Source organism: Meles meles, chromosome 10 (assembly GCF_922984935.1).
Source record: "Meles meles chromosome 10, mMelMel3.1 paternal haplotype, whole genome shotgun sequence".
NCBI classification, from domain to species: domain Eukaryota; kingdom Metazoa; phylum Chordata; class Mammalia; order Carnivora; family Mustelidae; genus Meles; species Meles meles.
In genome coordinates this window covers 90847621-90870580 of record NC_060075.1, presented here as the reverse complement: position 1 = coordinate 90870580, position 22960 = coordinate 90847621, and the positions used below count along the sequence as shown (strand labels likewise).

Below are 22960 nucleotides of genomic sequence, written 5' to 3'. Positions count from 1 at the left end.
GGGAAAAAGCGGAAATTTGGAATATTCAAAAGTTTAAAATACTGGCTGAGTACGTTAGAGTGTGTCCACCTGGGGCCATAGTGCTGGGTCTAGGTATACAAAAATGAGTAAGAAATATCCCCTTGTTTCAAGGCTCATGAAATTTACCGGACCAGAAAGACATGTTAATGACTCTAATTTAATACAGTGTCAACCCAAACCTATGGGAATACAGAGAAAGAGTGATTAATTTTCCTAGGGGCAGGGGCAGGATTTCTTAGGGATAAGAAGATCATTTTGGAAATGACTTCAAGAGAGGAGATGTATAAGTCCACTGACATAAATAAATAAATAAATAAATAAATATGTGTGTGTGTGTGTGTATATATATGTATATATATGTGTGTGTATATATATACATATATATACACACACATTTTTAAATGTGTGTGTATATATACATATATATACACACACATTTTTAAATTAGTTTCTCAATAATTTTTTTAATTTTTTAAATAAATATGTATGTATATATATGTATATATTTACACACACATTTTTAATTAGTTTCTCAATAATTTTTTTAAATGACTGAAAATTATGCACATATTGAAAGAGAGGAAATAGGTAAGTATTTGCAAGTAACTAATCTTTGTGTGTGTGCAAACAATTGTTCTTAATACATCTTACATCGGCATAATGCTTTTTAAAATTTTTCAAGGAGTTTAATGTCTATTTTCATAAATTCATCCTTAGCACGTATATGTGTGTATGAATATGAACTTGTAAAAGGAGAGCTTTTAATTTGCTTACTCCACGGAGATAGGGGATTAAAAAAACCTGTCCTTGGCTCCCTTTCGGAAGGTGCGACTCGCCTTCCTGAAGAAGAATCACAAGGATGATGGCACTTGGAGATGAAGGCCTTTGGAAAGGGAAGCATGAAAACACCACCACTGTACCTTGGGAACTGACATCATACTTCTCAGCAGAGAGAGACTTAATATCAATGGTGACCTTCTGCAGCGTCTCGATCACGTGAACTTGTTGGGTGAAGTCGTGGAGCATAGCCGTGCCGCAGCCCCTCAGGTAGGCTTCCAGGATCACAGCAAACCTCTGCTGATAGTGCCTGGACTGGGCTATCTCGCTTCTCAAGAACCAAAACAAGAAATGACCGATTCTTTTGTTCTGAGGGTGGGAACGAGAAGGGTGAAATTATCATGACTCAGGCTCCCGCAGCCAATTCTCGCTAACTTTGGAAATGCCCCACTATGATCAAAGTGGAAGGACTTACTCTTAAGCCTCGCTTCAGCAGAAATCGGGCCAGGGCGCTGTCATGATAGGGTTCAAATTTCACAGCCTGAAGGAAGAGCACATGGGCACTTGTCCGATTGCATTCTGTGTTGGTTAATCAGGAAAGAGGGGATGCAGGGAAAATGGTCTGCCTTCCTGGGTCTTTCTGGGCTGGGTGTGGAGACTCTTACCAGTCATTGCAGTTAGCCCTTTCTTTTCAAGGACATGTTGGGCCAGAGTGAACCACTTGCTTAGGGCCTGGGATTAGAAGCCAGAACTCTCCATTCATCGTTAGGTGCTTTTGATAACCTTAAAGGTGAAGCTGTGAGGCTTTAGCTCCCGGTAAGGGCTTACCCGATTTACTGGAAAGACAGACGGGACACACGGGGATGGCTATAACAAATCGGCAAAAGTGAAATGTAAAAGAGGTTGTTGGAAAGGAAATGGACAGTGGCGATAACAGTACGTAAAAGGAGAAAAAGATTAGATGTGGAAATCCTAAAAATCCTATCGGTTCCCTTTTGCTCAAGATTTGTGTTTGGCATCTCCCCGAGCTGCCTCATGGGCCTTACTGCAAGTAAATAGCAGGCCTGGACCGTCCACACAGAGTGATCACTACCCTTCTGCCATGGAGCAGTGTAGACAGAGCTTTTTGTCTGAAAAGTCTCTGATTTTAGAGGCTCCTTCCGGTTTAGTCATTTTCCCATCCCTTGGCTATCACAGAGATATTGACTGAGGTGGCAGACTGCTCTATGACAGAAGGAAAAGCACCAGTAAAGTGGAAAAAATAATTAAGAATGGTGGGTGTATACATTTGCAATATCATTCTCTGTATTTATAGTAGCTCATCTTTTTAATAGCTGCACGACTATCAAATAAGATGGGTACAAAAAGAGGGTGGATATCACATGTATGCATAAAGAGAGGCTTAAAATGAAATTCGCAATACTCTTAGTATTTCCTTTACAAATAGAAATGGTCTATCTTCTTTCTCCCAAGGAACCAAAGAAATTCCCATTCTGCTTTAATGTTTGCAGGCCTGTGGGTTTCTTGGTACAATATCCAGTTCTTACTCTGGTTTTCCAGTTTGGAAATGATCAATCCTGACACGATAATCTCTCTCTTATCTCCATGCTGTCAAAGGCGCCCCTCATGTGTGGGCCAGTAAGGTGTCTGTAGCTACCACGAGGGTCTGAATTCTGAGAATGTGGTTACTTAGCCACGGTACCAACTTGAGAATCAGTTGTATGTTTCTGGCTCGAACGTGAGTCTTTTTGACCTTATTCGTGTTTCACTTCTGTAAACATGATGCTGATCTCAACCAGGAGACCATTTTCATCAGGAATGAGTCATTCCGCCATATCGGAAAATGTCTCAGATAGTTTTACAAATGACAACTCTTTTTCACATGTACGACCACAAATTCAATGGTAGCGTTACTTACTGACCTCTTTCATTTAAAACAGTTCCAAGAAGAATGCCATTCATTTTTCAATTTTGCACAATTTGCTTGTGAAAATGACAATGAAAGATAATTCATCGGTGAATTAAATTTCATTAATTTTCACTTGTGTTATGTCAGGATCTGAACTAGTCGGTTGAGAAAAAGATTAGGTACATTTAATCGATGAAAGCAAAGGTCGAGTATCGTATTTCAAGGATCTGCCGAATGAGAAGGTGAAGATTCAGAGTTAAAGTTGAGAATATCCAGAATGCTCATCAGGGGCCTTCCTCTAATGGTTGTTAATGATTTGACAGTTTAGTGTCTAACACTCAGCCTGGCTAGTGTTAAAGATCTCGGGTCAAAACATCAGTTATTCAGAACTGTCCCTGGTTTCCTCCAGCTACATTAAGTATCTCCAGGACCCCTGGACTTTCTCATAATACTCTGCAGTCTTCCCCCAAAGCATGTGCATAATTTGTTATTAAATATCTGTTTGTATGTGTATGCATTCGCTGTCAATCTTCTCCACAGCGCCACAAGTTATGGGGAGGCAGAGACAGACCGGTTGTGATCACTGCTCCGTATCTACCGTCCAAAATGCGGCAAACACTCAGTACATGTTACTGAATTAATGTAGAGACATCTCTGCACTCTACACAAACATTTCTCTTTCAATTCCTTTACTTCCTCTTCCTTGTTAAGCAGCACAATACCATCTGGGAACTGCTGTGGTGTGTGGAACCATGCCTCCTTTTTTTTTTTTAAGATTTTATTTATTTATTTGACAGATAGAGATCACAAGTAGGGAGAGAGGCAGGCATAGAGAGAGAGAGAGAGGAGGAAGCAGGCTCCCTGCCAAGCAGAGAGCCCGATGCGGGGCTCGATCCCAGGACGCTGGGATCCATGCCTCCTTTTTTTCAACTTCCTAGGTAAACCGTAATCATATCGCTTAGCTTCTCTGGACTACAGGGAAAGGTGGGAGAACCGGAGCGGCAATCCTGGACCAGACCTGTCTAAAGAGAGGGGCTTTCAAGGTGCCACCCAGATAGGAGATGTTATTCTATGGATGGTGATGGGTGTGATCAGAGAGGCTGACCTTTTCTCTCCAGGACACACTATCCTGCCATGGGATTGCTGCAGGGTATTGGAGGCCGTGCAAAGAGCAGGGCCTGGAGTTGGATTTCTGGTCTGATTCTTTCCCAACTATGTGACCTGGAACACATTCCTTAGACTCTCCGTGCCTCTGTGCCCTCACACATACAATGCAAATGTTAATCTGACCTCTATCATAGTTGTCGGGAGAGTTCAATGTGAGAATACAGGAAAAGCATGCAAATCACTTGGAGCCTCCGAGTCTGGGCACAAGGGAGCATTCAAGAAGTCGGATCTGTCACTCATACAGTAAATGAGAACAAAGGACTCCTGTAGGGCCAGTTTTCCTAAAAAGCAAAATTGCTCAGGACTTCAAAATGCTTACTGGCAGCCCCTCCAAGAGAGTACACAAGTAAATGGGACAGTTTGCTGCTTTTTGATGTGGCTTCATCAGATCTACCGTGACTGACTGTGACACCACAGACAAAAGGCATTTGATGACCACTGGATGGGGAGACTGTGTACGTGCAAATATACCCTCTAAGGACAGTGCTCCGGGGAGCACAGTAGCAGCCCTACCTGGACCAGCTGTAGCAGGTAATGCAAGACGTCATCGTCCTCCAAGCTCTCCAGTTTCTGGACTGCGATGGCTCTTACATTTTCATCCGAAAAGTTGCAGTCCAGGAGCTGCATTGTTAACCCAACATCCAAAGCACTTTGGTCCCAGACCTCCCGTCTGGCTAACAGCTGGTATGTTTTGGCTACAATTTCTTGTTGTCCCCATTTTACGGAGCTAAACAGCTTAGGATAGGCCTTTGGATGCTTAAGACTTTCGTATCTGAAATGCCAGAGCAGTTCTTTGTCCTCTGCGGTGAGAGGGTTCAGTGGATCCGTGGCGATGATTGCCTCCAGTTGCTTGCGAAGCTGGTTGGGCATTTCCGCCCGAACCCGGTCCCCTTCAGGGTCAGGTGTGGGCCGATGCTTAGGCAAGGCGATGGGGTGGCAGTAATTGTCCAGAAGAATGGAGATGGACATGGAGTTCTCCTTGTCTGGGTTGGTCGCCGACGTGAGCTTGTCGGCATTGAAGCTCCCATGGTCTTCTCCCTTCCCGGAGATCTGCCACATGTGGAGCACGTACTCCCCGTGGCGCAGCAGGAACCGGTGGTCTATCAGCAGCAGGTTCACGTAATAGAGAAGCTGCGCTTTGCCTTTGGACTCGGAGCTGGGGCTCTCTGTGGCAACCTTGCCGGACAGGGCTGGAGCTTTGCTGCAGTAGATCTGGAGGTTCAGTAGAGCCCCTCTGGGCAAGTCTTTGATTTTGATGCTGAACTCGAGCCACACATTCCAGAGCACCTCCTCGGTGAAGGGTTTGGGGCTGGTTCTCCTTTGGCAAAGGACCTGCTGCCCGTGCTGGATGTTGGCCTCCACAAAAACTGTGAGGTCAGCGTTCCGGGGCAGGACGGGGATATCAATGCCTCTGATTTTGACCCTGAACTTCCTGTCGCAGTCCCAGAGGGACACGGTGAACACACTCTCGTGGTCCTTCCCGTGGATGGTCAGCTGCTCGTGGTAGCCAGTGACGCCCGTGCAGTCGTCCACCAGGGGCCACTCTTCTTTCCTCACCTCGTCCAGGGCGGGGTCCGGAGGCGAGTCCAGCACCAGGTGAATCTCTTCTCCGTTCTTGAGGCAATGCCTCACCCACTGGAAGTTTCTGAGGGGCGTTTCACCCACCAGGTACTCATCCCGGCCGCACACGCGCAGCACAAAGTCCTGTTCGTTTTGGCTCTCGGGGATATCCATCAGAGACTTCTTCTTGGCCATCTTGGCGAAGAAGCTCTGGAGGATGGTGCCTGGGGTGTCGTCGGCCGAGACCTTGATGGTCTGGCTGGTGGTGCTGCGGTGAATGACGATGAAGATGCAGTTGTTGGTGATCTTCTTCAGCAGGTACTCCGGGAGGGGCTTGGAGGTCACCCAGGGGTGCATGGCATAGAGCTTGGGGTCGCGGCCCGCCACCTCGACCATGCGCGGGGTGACCAGGCGGCGACGCGTGAACTCGAGCTCGTTGTCGTGCACGTTGCTGACGTCGGTGACGTCATAGCCGATGAGGGCGGTGAGCTGCCGCTGGAAGGCCAGCGTCTCCTCTGACGGCGCGCGCCGCTGCACCACGTGGATCTGGCCCGGGCTCCGGTGCAGCACCTGCCAGTAGCGCAGGCAGTCCAGGGTCTGCACCACCTGGTGCTTATCGTAGATCTCGTACCACTGACCCTTCTTCTGGTAGAGCAGGAGGAAGTGGTCCGGGCCGAGCCGGTGGTAGAAGTCCGCCGCCGCGCTCGTCTCCAGCGCGCGCAGCCACACCTGGGCCTTCATCTGCTCCACGTTGCCGTGGCCGGCCACGTGCAGCAGCGCCGTCTCGGGGGTCTTGCTGTTGCGCTGGCTGGTGGGCAGCACGAACTCGATAGGGATGAGCTCCATGGAGGACAGGCTGGCCGCGGAGCTGCGCGGCTTCATCCTCCGGCGCCGGCGGCGGTTGTCCTCTCTCAGAACCACGGGCTGCTCATAGTTCTCCAGCTCCATGCCCTACGCGACCTGGGAGCGGGGACACAGGAGGTTTTGTCATGGGGAAGGCACTTTTTTCCCACGAGGTGGCAGAAGAAGGGAGAATGGTAATGACGCGCACGAAGGGACGTGGGGGCGGGGGTGGCGTTTGGAATCGGGGCGGGGCGCGGGAATCCTGATCCCACCCCTGGTATCTGGGGGCCCTGCGCTAGTTCAGTGATCTCTGCACCTGTTTCCCACCTGTCAGTTGGGATTAGGAACCCCTCAGAGGGTGAAAGGGATGATTAAATTAGGTGATATTCTTGTTCAGCATGGGCGATAGGCGTATGGGGGTTCATTTATCTTGTACTTTCATTACGTCTGAAAATCACCCAGATAAAGGGCCGAGTTCTAATTTACAAGGTGCAATGTGAGATGTTGAAACCCCCCCACTTTGAAAATGGGCCTTCGACTTGTTTCGTCTTTGTTCAGTCTTACACTTCTCCTTGGGACCCAGACACCTCACCCAGCCACGCTGCACATTCTTGATTTTTCAAACTGTCTGGATCAGGTATCTTACTTCCTAGCCAACTTCCTGTCTGTCTTTTTCTTTTTTCTTTTTTTTCCCTTTCTAATTAGAAAAGGTAGTAATTGCATTGATAATATTCAAAACCATCAGATTGGGTGATATTGCAGAGTAAGAAGGTTTGCAAGTATTTAAGTTTTTGAATTGTGAAATGGGTTCACGTTCCCACTCTCATTGCTACATTAAGGCAGGATCTTAGGGGAGTCACCCAAGGCAGTACTCTTGTAGTAGGAATGGTCATATGTTTTTGACCTTGCACCAATTCATTCCATCTGCTCTACCTTCGTTAGTGGAGAAACCACAGGCTGGAAGGATTTCTGGATTCTAGTGACCTGCTAGGTGGACCCCAGTCAATTATTTAACTTTTTTTTTTTTTTGCCCTCATTTTCTCATCTCTGTGATGGGAATTCACAAATTCATTTTCATCATTTCACTCTTCCTTCAAATCTTTAATAAGTACCTCCCCTTCAGAAAACATTTGAGTACAAATGTGACAGAATGCAATAGGAAACACTTCCAATAAATAGTAAAATTATTAAAATTGAAATATAAACGAGGTGTTTTGATTTTAACATTTAGTATCACCGCATTGTAAGATACATTCTAAATAAGAATCAAATATCGAAACAAAAGTTAGTGTTTCAGAAAATACCATTTACTCTCTTAAATGACTAATGTTAGTGAGACTCATAAGTACTTATTTCCTTAAGAAAGATCAGACAATTTGATATATACCGAAAGGAGTTCGATTAAAAGATAAGCAAGACAAGTTTCATTAGATCCAAACTTCTATTCAAATCTTGACCTGAACTTACTTTTAAAGTCAATATTCCCTCTCTTCAAATATGATGAAGTTATATTTAGTAAAAACATGAAATCAACTGTCCCAGAGCATTCTCTCTCCTAGCTTTTAATTCACTCTTTGGTCTGTGCCTGTGTCCTAGATTAATGGTGGAAGAAGAGAACCATAAGGTACGTTTATACTGACACGGAGTTGAAATAAAATAGGTCCACACTGAGGCAACAGACACACGCACAGCAATCACTTCTGCCTCAGTGATACCAAACCATCTCACGAGATACTGGACGCAGAAGAAAACAGGCTGGCTAAGTACTCACTGCTCTCCTTCATGGCCGAGGCTACAGCTTTCTCCTCTTAAGGGAAGGCGTCAGAAACACCCTTACGCGCAATAAGCAGTGAGCATGCACTTGTAAGACCGTGAAGCCCGGCGGGCACAAGCCCCCGCGCCCTCCCCCCTTCCTCCCAAACAAAAACAAAACAAAACAAAACAGGACAGATGCACCTGCAAACGCTTTGGCCGGAACCTTGTGAATATCCACGCGTCTAGGCTGGACTAGACAGTGAACCGGAGCCATTCAGCGGTGGTATCATCTCGAGAACCGACAACCCTTCCAGATAAAAATATCCGAGCCCAGGCGGAAGTGTCACTCTTCCGAGTCAGACCCGACAAAGGGCAAAAAATAGAAGGAAGTAATACCTGATAAAGCCGCCGAGCGAGGCGGAGATGCTGAAGGATCATTTGTTTAGTTTTTGCAAACAAAACGAATTCGCATCGACCCCGTGTGTCTCTAAGCTCTTCCGCTTTTCTGGGTCTCCCTTCGTATCCAGATGCAGAGGAAGTGTTGCAGTTACCAGGAAGGAAGTTTTAACCAAGTTGATTATACGTGTGATTGCTCATTTTAAAAGTGTCAGAAATGCATTTCCTGTTATAGCACAGAGGGAAGCACGAGCGTGAACGATGTTTACCATACATACATTCTCCCCTTTGAACGAATTCTTCAGAACGGGAGAGACTGAGACAAAATACACACTCGTAAGACATAAACACGTGAGACAGAAATAGTTCTTTCTAGATAGTTCTGAGAAGGAAAGGCCTAACAACCACAGTATTAGAGAAACAGTCTGGTAGGAAGCTTTTTAAGACCCCAGTTAAGCCCATTAGCCCTGCAAAGCTCATTGAATTACCCCCCCCCCCACAGGAATTCAAACGAACCCTTGCTCATCAGCTGTAACTGAGGGGTGGAGGGTGCGGAGAAACCTAGTGATCTAGGGGCCCGAGTTACCAAACTGAACATTTTCAAAGATGAGCTCTGAGAGCTTGCTTCTTTACCTTGCTAAGATATTTCTCTATATTTTCAGAGCATTCCGGGTCCAAAACATCACTAGTGTGTATGTGTGTATGCTCATATCCATGTGTGCTGTAGGGGGAGACTTACTGTGAGCGACACTGGCTACAGAAAAAATAGTTGTCATGGGAAGATTGGGGAGCTGAGCACTGACACACCATCAGATAGACAGTCACAAAGAGATAGCTTCTGAGTCCCATGAGAGTAGAGAATCCATAGAAAAACCATCCTAAATAATTTTTAGAGAGTTCTGTATTTTCCAGGTGACCTCAGTTCTTTCTGGAACCCCTAAGTCCACTCAGATCCTGAAGCAATGTCCCCTCTCCTCTGCCCCAGGGTTTCCTATACTAGAACTCATCCCCAGTCTGGGTTTTCCTGGACTCCAGCTGAGCCCGGGAACAACAGGGAGGATGGTGCTGGCCTCAAAGCTTTCTTGGAGGTATGTAATTGAGAGGTTCTCTGAATTACTCTGACATCAAGATACATTATCCTTGATCTGATCAATCTCCTTTCACATTGAGCCCTTGGGTCTTAGCTTTCTGCAGATAGTTTCTACAAATAGTCAAATAGTACCTGTAATCGTGGAGAGCAGCAGGCAAACCATTTGATGCGAGGACTGCCTCCCCAAAATTTAGAGGGGCCTCATCAGCTTCTCAAAGTATATTCCTACTTAGGAATCCTCCCTTAGGAGGATGATGGATTTAGAAGCCTCAGAGCTGGTCCTCCTGGTGGATTCTGAATGAGGGGAATGTGCTTCCCACCGACCGTTGAAGGGGGGCTAATGGAGCCAGGAGAGCTGACCACAGAGGGACCGTGAACTTGGCCAGCTCTGTTCCCAAACTATTCAACAGATCCCCCTCCTAGCCCTGGCTCAGTCACACTCGGGGGGGGGGGGTCACATCCCAACCTGATTAACCCCCGCATCCCCCACTTCCCATATACATACATTAGTTATTCCGAAGTGCTAGACGCTGGCTCTTGGGTCTCCTTGCCACTGAAGGAACTACTCAGCTAAGTCCAATTATGCAAATATTGTCTGTTCTATGACTAAACTTGCAAACGGTTCAGGCTTTATTGGTGGTTTGAGATTAAAAATACTCTGCCCTTCCCCAAATCCTAATATAGCTGCTAAAATTTGACTATATGTCATAAGTGTTCCAAGGCAGAAGTCGTGGTCAATGTCTCCTTCCTTTCTGTGGATACTTCCTCCTTGCAGAAGAATCCTTTACTAGTTAGGGCCTCTTTCATCCTCAGAAGACCCCTAGACTTCATCATTAACCTGCTTTATTGATATGTTTCTCTTTTCTTCTCCCCCACCCCCTTCTGTGGATCTCCACGCATCTAGGACCATGTTTTTCTTATCAGTAGACCTACACGACCTTCTGTATCACTTCCAACCATCGCAAGAATGACAAGGTAGGACAGATGAGAAAATAATCCAGTAAGATCTGTCAGTTGTTAATGAACAAATGAAGAATGAATCATTTTCTATGAGGAAAGCTCATTGTGATAGCCTTCAGAGAGTTTATTTACGGTCTAGTTGGAGAGATAAGATGTGCAGAAACAAAGCTAAGATGTACAATATGATAGTATGTATAGTTACGATTAAGTACATTATATGATGTCTGTTACAAAAAATGCAACAGTTTGAGGGAAGAGATCACTTTGGTGGGCTTTCTGGTTTAGGAAAGCACAGGGTGAAGGAAGCTTTTCTCTCCATTGGTAGCATCCCAAGAATAACAATACTATCATCACCCACAAGAACAAACTCTCCCATAGCACTTTCTATGTGACTTACATTGTTCCAAGCACTTGGATACATTACTTTATTTAATCCTCATCACATCCCAAGGAGGGCACTCCTGTTATCCCCATTCACCGATCATGAAAATAATGCACAAAGTTGGGTGACTTGCCCCCGGGTCCCACAACTGGGAAGCGGCAGCTGTCACAGTGTTTATTCCAGGGGACCATAGCTGTTTTACTGGGCTGTCTCCTCCACTGGACTGTGAGTTCTCGTGGACAGTGACTGGTCTGCTCATCGCCGAATCCCCCAGGGCCTAACACAGTGCACATTCAAAGCAAGGGCCTTGATAAATATTTGTGGAATGGATAGTTTGTGTAGGATATCTCTGTTTTGAAAATCAGTGGAGGGACGCCTGGGTGGCTCAGCTGGTGAAGCGTCTGCCTTTGGCTCAGCTCATGATCCCAGGGTGCTGGGATCAAGTCCTGCATTGGGCTCACTGCTCAGCGAGGAGTTTGCTTTTCTCTGCCTGCCACTCTCCCTACTTGTGCTCTCTCTCTCTCTGACAAAAAAATAAAATCTTAAAAAAAAAAAAAAGAAAAAGAAAAAGAAAAAAATCAGTGGATCCCTTTGCATTTACAGGAAGCGACAGGAATATAGAGTGATCCCCTTTTAGTCTCCCAAATCAACAAAAACCCACACATCCCCTCCCTTCCATCTAACCATGTAACCCAAAGCCCTGCAATTTGCCTTCTCTGGAAACTTCAGAACAGGAAATATGGGAGGAAACTGTTGTGCAGACTGTGGCAGGTGGGAAGAAACCCAGTGTAAGATTATAAGGAACTGTAATGCTTTAGAAACATCCCCTTTATAGCCCCTCTGCCTGATCCAATTTATTAGTTCTCTTTGTTGTTCCCTTAATATAAGGAACTGAAATATAAGACCCCAAACTCCCTGTACCACCCATCCTTGTAAACAAGAAATCCACTCTCCCCGCCACCCCCCCCCCCCAACACGGATGTCCAGACCCAGCCCTGGGACCTCGCCTGCAGAATTACCTGCCGACACTCTCGAATTTTTATCTACTTACACACCTATCTACTATCTCATCACATGATTGTCTCTATCTCATATACGGAGATCCTGACAGAGACAGAACTGCAACAGGGAGTGAGGCTTCCAAACCAAAAATGGTGCCTGATTTCCCTGTTCTAGGGCATAGCAGAGACGTACAACGGGCTTAAATGGAGACTGCTCTCAGAGCTCTGGTCCAGTCCTGGAGCGATGGCAACAGAAGCTGCTTCTCAGGCCTTTACGTGGGACTTTGATCCTTTCAAAGCCCTGGGTTCTCTGCTTAAGAGTTTGGCGGAGGCACAACCCGTTGGAAGGAAGCCCAGAGGATGCCCTGCCTCTTCAGGTTCAGAAAAAGAGCGCAGGATTGCGGGCGGGGGGTGGGAAGTGGGAAGGGAGCGCGGACCCCGAGCCAAGCCCTGCGGGGCGGGGGACGCGACGAGGCCACCGCCCTGCACCACCCTTTGGGGTGGCGGACTGGACTTGGGGCGTTATGCCACCTGCCCGCCTCCCCGGGGCCCCCGCCGCAATGCAGCGTTCGCCGCGGTGCGCGCGGGCCGGGCGGACCCCACAGCCTCGCTCCTTCGGGTGCCTGAGGGAATCTTCTTCGCCTTCAAAGCCCGGCCGCTGGCTCTGCGATTACCCATTTCGTGGTTCTGTTTAATCCGGTGAGAATTTTCGGCGGGTCCGGAAAAGCCCCAGTGGGCGTGGCTCCACGGGTGTGAGTGCCCTCCCCGCCCCCCCCCCCCCCCCCCCGTTTCTCATTTTCTTTTTAAGTGGAGATCTGCCCCCTCCCTTTCCTTCCTTTTCTTTTAAAATAGTATTTACTGACTTGAGCTGGGGAGGGGCTTCTGGATTGTTGAGAACACTGTTTCTCGATGACGTAGGGGCGGCACGGAGTGACCACTTTGTTGAATATTCAACGAGCTGCACCCTCGATGGTCACTTTTCTGTGTGTGTGTTATACGTCAATATGGATCAACCACAGTATTTACCCAAAGTCATTTTTACTTTAAAAATGTCTGAAATTTAGGGGCGCTTGGGTGGCTCAGTGGGTTAAGCCTCTGCCTTCGGCTCAGATCGTGATCTCAGGGTCCTGGGATCGTCGGGCTCTCTGCTCAGCGGGGAGCCTGCTTCGCCCTCTCTCTCTCTGCCTCTCTGACTACTTGTGATCTCTGTCAAATAAATAAATAAAATATTTTTTAAAAATGTCTGAAATTTAAGCAACTTCCCATACTTTCTAAATTAAGAGGGTTTTCCTCCGCCTTCTTGGCAGACCCCTTGCCTTGTGAATCTGGATGTTTCCGGTGTGGGCAGTGCCCGACCATCCTGTCTGCTTCCCACGAAGCAAGCATTCGGTTAACGTTTGTCATGGACAGTCGTCCGTGCGCTGGCAGATGGAGTCCCTGTCTGCAAGGAGCCTGCCCCTTAGCAGGCCAGAGATGGCCACCTGCTGTCATCACACACAGATGACGCGGGGAGCAGCAAGGGTTGTAGGAGTTTAGGGCTGTCTTTGCCATCTGAGCCTTCCAGAGGGAAAGCCTCGCTCAGTAGGGGTGGGTGGCAGGGAGAGCTGGGCAGGGAGAGGCGAGGGGCAAGAGCATTCCAGCGGAGGGCATAGTATAGGCAGGTAGAGTTCAGAAGACTGAAATTTCCTTAAGTAGCCTAGAATGCCGGAAAAGGCCCAGAGAGCGCAGGCTGTGGCCAAGCGCGGGTATGCCCGACTGGCGGGGAGCAGCAGTCTGTAGGAGTTGTTGCATGAGTGGGAAGAGCCAACCTCAACAGGCTGGGGGGTGGGGCAGGAGCAGAGGCGGGGTTGGCATACAGCCGTCGGGACCCCTGGACTTTCTTTCATAAAAAGTAACGGCATTACTGAGGTATACTTTACATACCATCCCCTTTAGCTTTAACCTTGCTCCTGGTTCTCTGGGGCCAAGGCCACAGTCCTAATATAGTGATGAGGGTATCCTAACTGAGCTAATCGCATAACAAAATCTCAGCGGTTTACTGCTTTCTCTCCTCTAGAGCTGGCGGGTTCCAAGCATTCACGCCAGAACCAGCTCCCTCCAGCTAGAGGTTCTGCTCTCCGCTTGGCCCTTGAGGCCTCCACTGGGTTTGAGTACTGCCTGTGGCTCTCATGCCGTCACTTCATTGGTCAGAACTCTGTCACGTGACCCACCGACCCGCCCAGGCTGGGGAGCAGCATCTCTGGGTGCCCCCCCCCAGGGGGGAGGGGAAGGAATGGAGCGTTCTGTTGGCAGCAACATAGTAGCGTTGATAGCGCTTTGAGGAGCATGATAAAATGTAAGTAGCATCATCTATCTAAGTTCACGTGTGGCCCATGGGCGTTAGACTGTCACTGACGTGATTGTATCTCTTCTCTATGCGGTAGGGTCAGTGATGAGTAAAGGCTTTCACAAAACCAGACACTGGCCATCCCCTCTGTTGCCTTTTCCCAACCTTGGAGAATAGTGCAGTTCTTCCTGCTTTTGCTGGGAAATTGTCTCGTCCGGTGGCACCGTTACCCAGAGAATCTGCCTTAGAGCACGGAGATTCCTAAATAGCTGAGCAAGTACATTAGTTGATCTTGTCAGAATCAAGGCCAACCAAAACACTTTTTAAGTCACACTTTTAGAGTATTTTGTGAATTATTATACTACCCCATCTCAAAGTTTATCAGTCCTAATCCAAGTTTATTTTAACGATCTTAAAAAAAAACTATTTTTAGTAAAACATACGTATCAGCAGCAGTGTAGAGCACTGAGGGAAGGCTTGGGTCACATGGTCCCTTGGAGACCAGGATGAGGGAAGCTCTACCATTTTCAACATGTGGATTTCTAGATTGCTGCCCACATCGGCATCCAGCCAGAAGGTGCGAGTGGCATGTGATGCAGGCGATTTTTATGGGCTGGTCCCGAAAGTGGGAAATGACCTTTCCATCTACATTTCATTGACCAGAGTGGAGTCTTATAACTACGCCTACTGCAAGGGTCTGAGCCTCTGTTACAGCTCACCAGTGACCACCCAGAGATAGTGATGGGGTTGGTGCAGGGCTGGTCATCTCTGCCACAGTAGGGCCAGCAACTCCTTTTTTTAAAAAATGAACCTACCTACCCTAGCTCTACCCAAATGTGATACACTAGGGATGCTGGTTTTAAGAAAAAAAGGAGATTTTGCTTTTAATACGATGGGTCTAAAAGGATGAAATATTTTTGTTGGAATTGATAATATGAGTCCCAAAGGAGGGACGTGAGCTTTCAAGATGGCGGTGGCTGGGTGGCTGATCAGTACAGAGGTGAAGGCCCCTACGAGGTTTTTCTGGTTTTTTTGTTTGTTTGTTTGTTTGTTTTAATGAACAAGTGAACCATACAAATGGTTAACATGGGATGGAGATCGACATCATCCACCAAGAGTGGAAAATTTATGAACCCCACAGACCAAGCCCGAAAAGAAGCCTGGAAGAGAGAATTAAAGAAGAACAAAAAACAGTGCATGATGGTACGAGCTGCAGTTTTGAAGATGAAGGATCCCAAGCAGATTATCCAGGACATGGAGAAACCGGAGGAAATGGAGTTTAATCCGGTGCAGCAACCACAGTTAAACGAGAGGTGCTGAAAGACAAGTGTAAAAAGCTGCGTGAAACCTTTGAACGTAACCTACGACTCTATGAAAAAGACAATCCGGGTATTTACAAAGAACTGAGAAAACTAGAAGTAGACTATGAACAAAAAAGGGGCTCAACTTAGCCAATATTTTGACACTGTCAAGAATGCTCAGCATGTGGAAATGGAGAGCATTCCTTTGCCAGATATGCCACATGCTCCTTCCAACATCTTAATCCAGGACAGGCCGGGTGGCCAGCCACCCTCTATCCTTAAAAAGACTTCAGCCTATGGACCTCCAACATGGGCAGCTTCTATACTTCCTCTTCTTGGACATGGTGTGCTACGTTTGCCCCCTGGCAGAAAACCTCCTGGTCCTCCCCTGGTCCACCACCTCCTCAAGTCTTGCAAATGTATGGCCGCAAAGTGGGCTTTGCCCTAGATCTTACATGTTATATTGCCCGGAACTTGCTCGGCGGGGTCATGATGATGATGTTTCCAGCACCAGTGAAGATGACGGTATCCCGAGGACATGGATCACGATAAGCACGATGACAATACTGATGACGCGACGCTGACCAATCAGATGCAGAAAGTGAAGGGGACGAACTGGTGCACCGGGATGATAATGAGAGAGACAACAATGAAGGACAAAAGTCAGGTCTGAGTGTAAGATTTGCAGATATGCTGGGAAATCAAGGAAGAAAAAGAAGAACATGAAGGAACCGACTCTCCTTCAAGCCATGATGCTTCGAATGGCAGGCCAGGAAATCCCCGAGTAGGGACGAGAAGTAGAAGAAATTTCAGAGGATGATGACGAAGATGATTCTGTGATTCTGAAGCAGAAGAGCAATCACAGAAACAGTTACATAAAGAGGAATCTCTTTCTGATGGCACATCTATTGCTTCTTCACAGCAGCAACGCCCCCCCCCCCCCAACAGTCTGTTCCTCCTTCTCAGATTCAAGCACCTCCCATGCTGGGACTGCCTCCTCTTGGACCACCGCCGGCTCCACCCTTACGGTCCCCTGGACCTCCCATGGGCATTCCTTCTGGACCACCTCTCGGAGCTCCTCCATTCCTGAGACTACCTGGAATGCCGGGACTCCGAGGGCCTTTACCCCAACTTTTGCCTCCAGGCCCGCCACCAGGCGGATCTGGCCTTCCCCCAGGTCCACCTCCAGGTCTGCCTCCTGGCCCTCCTCCTCGGGGACCCCCACCAAGTCTACCTCCCCCTGCTCCTCCAGGTATCCCTCCACCTCGTCTGGGCATGATGTGCCCACCTTTGGTGCCTCCACTTGGACCTGCCCCCTCTGGGCTTTTCCCACCAGCTCTGTTGCCGAACCTAGGGGTTTTACGTGCTCCATCCAACTTGGTTCAGCGACCCAAGGTGGATGATACAAGTGCAGCCACCATTGGGAAGAAAGCACCAGCAACCATCAGTGCCAAGCCACAGATCACTAATCCCAAGGCAGAGATCACTCGATCCGTGCCCACTGCATTGAGGGTACGTCGGGAGGATAAAGGGGCCACTGCTGCTCCCCAAAGAAAGTCAGAGGATGATTCTGCTGTGCCTCTTGCCAAAGCAGCTCCCAAGTCTGGTCCATCTGTTCCTGTCTCAGTGCAGACTAAGGACGATGTTTATGAAGCTTTCATGAAAGAGATGGAAGGGCTCCTGTAACAGCTTTTAATGCAGAGCAGGTTTCTGTTCGTATCAGTGGTTGGTGGGGAAAGAGGCTCTTACTAAACTTAGTGAAAGAGCGACTTTCACTGTCAGGGTATCTTTAAATTCAGTTCAAGGAATATCCTAAAGTTTAGACTTGTTCAGAATTTCTTGCATATAAGAGAGGATTATTTCATTCAGAATAGATGGGTTATTGAAGTGGTGCTGCTAATATCCATTCCCTTTCATACCACCGTGTTCATCCCGTTTGTTCCCCTTCTCCAATTCTTTGGAAACTTGTGATCGGGGGGATCTTTGTAACTTACTTGTTTCGATTCTCTTCTTGTGTGCAGTGGGCACTGGCATAGAGATTTCCGAAAAAAACATTTATTTTACCCCATCTTGCCTTTTGTGTTTGAGTTATTTTAATATTTTCTTGAAAATATTTTGTAATATTTTAGTGAAATGGATCACAGTGTCATTTCCTAATACAAAGAAAGATATGTGGGAAGAAAATGTATAATTCGGGGCGCCTGGGTGGCTCAGCTGGTTAAAGCCTCTGCCTTCGGCTCAGGTCATGATCCCAGGGTTCTGGGATCGAGCCCCGCATCGGGCTCTCTGCTTAGCTGGGAGCCTGCTTCCTCCTCTCTCTCTGCCTGCCTCTCTGCCTACTTGTGATCTCTGTCTGTCAAATAAATAAATCTTAAAAAAAAAAAAAAGAAAATGTATAATTCTTTGATTAAAATTTTTTCCCACTCACCTAAAGAAAAAAATGAGTCCCAAAGAGGGGGATAGATAGTGTGGATTGTTACCTGGTGCCAACGTACAGAGGAGTAAGAAGCAAGGCAGAAGTGATACCCAGTAGGGTTGGTGACAAATTCTCCAGTTCTAGAAGGCAGGCGTTTAGACAATATTCTCCAGCCCTCTTTGAAGTTACAATGATCGTTGATTTGGTTTGACCAATGAAAGGTGAGCAGAATTGTGTCACAAGCTGTCATGTTTCCTCCCCTCTGCTGTGGGAAACTTGAAGCACTTGAGCCCATGTTGAGATGTCAACATGGCCCCTGAAGGTTCTCTTTGAAGAAACAGGCTGACGTAACATTCTGGATCAGATTTTAGAAGATTAAATTTCACTCTAGGGAATTTGAAATGCAGAGCTGTTTTGGGTGAAAGATTTTATTGATATCAACTTGAAGTGGTATAAACCCTTCCTATGTATTCATTAAGATACAATATCCAACTTAAAAATACTTCAAGAGATGTAGTGAAAAGAAGGGCCATCTGTACCCCAATGTTTATTGCAGCAATGGCTATGGTCGCCAAACTGTGGAAAGAACCAAGATGCCCTTCAACGGATGAATGGATAAGGAAGATGTGGTCCATATACACAATGGAGTATTATGCCTCCATCAGAAAGGACGAATACCCAACTTTTGTAGCAACATGGACGGGACTGGAAGAGATTATGCTGAGCGAAATAAGTCAAGCAGAGAGAGTCAAGTATCATATGGTCTCACTTATTTGTGGAGCATAACAAAGAACATGGAGGACATGGGGAGATGGAGAGGAGAGGGAGTTGAGGGAAACTGGAAGGGGAGATGAACCATGAGAGACTATGGACTCTGAAAAACAACCAGAGGGTTTTGAAGGGGTGGGGGTGGGGGGGTGGAAGGTTGAGGAACCAGGTGGTGGGTAATAGGGAGGGCATGTACTGCATGGAGTGCTGGGTGTGATGCCAAAACAATGTTATGCTTTAAATAAACAAATAAAAAAATAATAAAATTAATAAAATTAAAAAAATACTTCAAGAGTGATGCTATAAACTTCTTTATTATAAAGAATACCATAGAAAGAGCATTTTATCTAATGCTTTTAAAGTACACAATTATAGAAAAATAACCTTTAACTTCTTTTTCCAGCAGTTTTTAAAAGAGATCTAATTTTCAGAGTTGTAGATGTAGAGTTTATTAAGTAAATGATATATAATTTTTTTTTGATCTTTGTTCATAAAACTGTTCCTCTTTTTCTTCAGGGATTTTTGTGTGGCTTTTCTTAGAACTTACTCCTTTTTAATTTTTTTTTTTACAATTTTAAAATTTATTTTAGAGAAAGAGAGAGAGAGAGAGTGCGTGTAAGCTTGCATGTAAGCAGGGGGGAGGGGCAGAGGGGGAGAGAAATTGCCAAGCAGACTCCTGGCTGAGCACAGAGCCCTGCTCTATCCCATGTCCCTGAGATCACGACTGGAGCCAAAAGCAACAGCCGGACGCTTAACTCATTGAGACACCCAGATGCCCCCAAACTTACTCTTTCTTAGTGGTATTGAAATGACTGGAATTAATACCAGAGGCTCTTCTTCTCCTTTTATTTCCTCAGTTCCGCTTTAAAAATTCTATGATTACCATGTTTAAATTACAGCATCAGTGTATATTACCACTAGTGCCAAACTCACGTGGAAACCTTATTATCCTCTGCCCCATATCCATATGCCTCATGGTGAATAAAGCCGATGGCAGTGCTACGTCATACACCTCAGCGTGAGACAACAGTCGTGAGTCTTTCCTACTTTACAGTATGGCAGGAAGTTCAAAACTTGGTGGGCAACTAGACAGACCACGCTAGCATTTCCCAAATGCCGGGCTTTGCTCTGGCTATGTCAGAGCCCTCTGGGAAACTTGTTAAAAACACAGGTTCTTGGTTTCACTCCATTGTCCCCGAATCAAAACATCCAGAGAGAGGACCTGGGAATCTGCATTTATATAATCTCTCCAGTCGATTCTGGTGGACAGCGGGGCCTACCTCCAGTGGGCAGCGTGCCCTCTCCATTCTTTCTTGGCCTCTGGGCCCCTAAACCACTTACGATGTGAGATGGTGAGATCCTTTGAGGGAGAGAAACTTCTGATAGAAAGTTTGAACTTTGAGTTAACTAAATATGTACCCCAAAGGAGAGAGAGTGCAGAAGGGAGCGGCAGAGGCAGAGAGAATCTCAAACAAACTCTGCGCTGAGTGGGGAGCCCAACTCGGGTTCATTCGCACGAACCTGAGATCATGACCTGAGCCAAAACAAAAAGTCGGTCACTTAACTGACTGTACCTCCCAGGCACCCCCAAAAGAGACATTTTAAAATTGACAAGACTGGGGCGCCTGGGTAGCTCAGTGGGTAGAGACCTCTGCCTTCAGCTCAGGTCATGGTCTCAGGGTCCTGGGATCGAGCCCCGCATTGGGCTCTCTCCTCAGCGGGAAGCCTGCTCCCCCCCCACTCTCTCTCTGCCTGCCTCTCTGCCTACTTGTGATCTCTCTCTCTCTCTCTCTGTCAAATAAATAAATAAAATATTTTAAAAAATGAAAAAATTGACAAGACTGACTTTTAATTGGGAAGTGTAATTTTTCGTGGTTGGTGAGGATAGAGGCTCAAGAACAAGAGAAGTCAGAGCAAATGGACACCTTTTTGTCTTTGCACAACAGAATCATGGGATGTACACTAGACCTCTTTGTCCTTGAAGCAACCCAGCTCCGAATTTAACATTAAAAAATTTAATTTGACATTAAGGTGATTTTTCAAGCAAAATTTATTAAAAACCATTCCCTGGAATGTATTTTGGGAAATGTTGACCCACGTCATTTTGCCGCTTCTCTGTGTGCCCGTGTACACACGTGCGTTTACGCAGTCTTATAAAGCATCATCATGCACAATTTGGTGGCTTCGCCCAATGGCAGACTCAGACCACTGGGAAGTAGGATGCTGCATGGATTTGAAGATTGCTGCTGTAGAAACTGAGACATAGGAGTGAAAAAACTGGGAATGGAATGTGGCGGCCAAGAAAATTAAGGCCATCCCACCTCGAGTTTAGCATTAGCACAAGTACAGCCATCTTAGCTTCGGCAGCCATCTCAGGCCCCTGTGACCAAGGGCTGAACTTTTCCCTACTTTACTTTAGTTCCAGGGACCCTCACCCTGCTTTAGTAACAGGAATACCTAACCCTGTAAACACTTCCAAGAAAGTACCTAACCCTGTAAACAGCCTGGCAACAGCTAATCAGTTTACTGCAGAAAAGTCTGAAACTTCTCCTCCCCCTGCCCCACAGCCTCTTGCAATGACCCATAAAAACCCCTGATGTCAGGGTCCAAGTCCCTACTCCGCTGTGTAGGGTATACTTGGGCCCAAGCTTAAGCTTGTCAAATAAACCCTTGTGTGATTGCATCAGTGTTGGTTCCTTGGTGGTCTCTCGGACGCGAAAAGTTGAGCATAATATGGAAGGCTTGGTGTCTTCGTTTATGTTCCTCCAAAACCACAGCCTCCAAACTGAGACAAAGGGTTTGGGTGCCAGAATTTGATTTGGGAAATGATCCCAGGAAGCATAGTGATAGAATCGGATGGAGACACAGAAAATGGGGGAAGGTCAATGACCACTGTGGGCACAGGGGCTCAATCCCTCTGGAATGCTTCCAAAAAAATATATGTGCAGCAGCCCCAGGAGCATCCTACTGATGGGAGCAGGAAGTTGATGACTTACACTTCACTGGTCCGGGGTTACTCCTGACCACATAAATCCTTCCACGTTTCTGGCCCTTGTTAGGCTTGGCCCAAGTGTGCCCTTCCGCAGAGAGACACAAGTGCTTGAGGCGGGAAGCTGTCAGTATTGTGGGAACCCAGGTGGTGGTGGTGGGGGTATTGGGCCAAGGGCAAACGGATGGATTATTGGCAGATCTGCTATAACCTGACAGGTCATTGTTTCTGCCCCTGTTGGCAAATAGTTAACTCTTTTTCTGTGGTTGTGTCGCCAGCTGGAACTGCCTATTTTGACCTCAACTGTATGATCAGTCATAGTGTGTAATGCACTTTTTTTTTGGACTGATTGAAGATTTTATTTATTTATTTAATATAATTTATTTATTTGAGAGAGAGAGCATAAGCAGGGGGGAGGGGCAGAGGGAGAAGCAGATTCCCCACTGAGCAGGGAGCTCAATGTGGGGCTCAATCCCAGGACCCTGATATCATGACCTGAGCTGAAGGCAGATACTTAACAGACTGAGCCATCTGGGTGCCCTTATTTACTTATTTTTTAAGAAGATTTTATTTGTTTGCTTGTTTATTTATTCATTTAGAGAGCGTGAGTGGTGGGGGCAGAGAGAGAAAAAGAAAATCTCAAGCAGATTCCATGCTGAGCACAGAGCCGGATGCAGGACTTGACCTCATGACCCTGAGATTATGACCTGAACTGAAATCTAGAGGCAGATACCCAACCGACTGAGCCACTCAGGTGTGGCACTGATTGAAGATTTTTTTTTTTTTGAAGATTTTATTTATTTATTTGACAGACAGAGATCACAAATAGTCAGAGAGGCAGGCAGAGAGAGAGAAAGGGAAGCAGGCTCCCCGCTGAGCAGAGGGCCCAATTCTGGCCTCTATCCCAGGACTCTGGGATCTTGACCTGAGCCAAAGGCAGAGGCTTTAACCCACTGAGCCACCCCGGTGCCCCCTAATTGAAGATTTAAAAAAAATTTTATTTACTTATTTTTTAAAATTGAAGTATTATTATTATTAACATGCTGTGTTATATTAGTTTCACGTTTACAGTATGATTCAAGAATTCTGTACATTACTCAGTGCTCAGCATGGTAGGTGTACTCTTAATCTCCTTTATCACCCATCCTCCCATCTACCTCCCCTCTGGCAACCACCAGTTTGTTCTCCATATTTAAGAGTCTGGTTTTTTCTTTCTTTTTCTTTGTTTATTTATTTTGTTTTTTAAAATTCCACACGTGGGTGATAGCATATTGTATTTGACTTTGCCCGACTTATTTC

At 46.5% G+C, this 22960-nt stretch overlaps 1 protein-coding gene and 1 pseudogene across 5 annotated transcripts in view; one reads left to right on the top strand and one right to left on the bottom strand.

Moving 5' to 3' along the window:
- Positions 1–8516, bottom strand: part of PIK3CG (phosphatidylinositol-4,5-bisphosphate 3-kinase catalytic subunit gamma) — a 32491-nt gene extending 23975 nt beyond the window's left edge. For 2 of the 5 annotated variants that reach the window (XR_006820535.1, XM_046021060.1), the window contains exons 1-4: positions 8234–8400; positions 4388–6394; positions 1274–1339; positions 942–1167 (exon numbers count right to left, since the gene is read on the bottom strand). Coding sequence is in view for 4 of the 5 variants with exons in the window: in XM_046021060.1 (XP_045877016.1) it covers positions 942–1167; positions 1274–1339; positions 4388–6382 (2287 nt within the window). In the remaining variant the exon portion in view is untranslated. Of the gene's footprint in view, positions 1–941; positions 1168–1273; positions 1340–4387; positions 6395–8048; positions 8115–8233; positions 8401–8428 lie in introns of those variants that run through there. The other 3 variants (XM_046021061.1, XM_046021062.1, XM_046021063.1) reach the window with 3 other exon arrangements.
- Positions 8517–15253: 6737 nt separating this feature from the next.
- Positions 15254–17269, top strand: LOC123952117 (annotated as a pseudogene).
- Positions 17270–22960: the final 5691 nt, after the last annotated feature.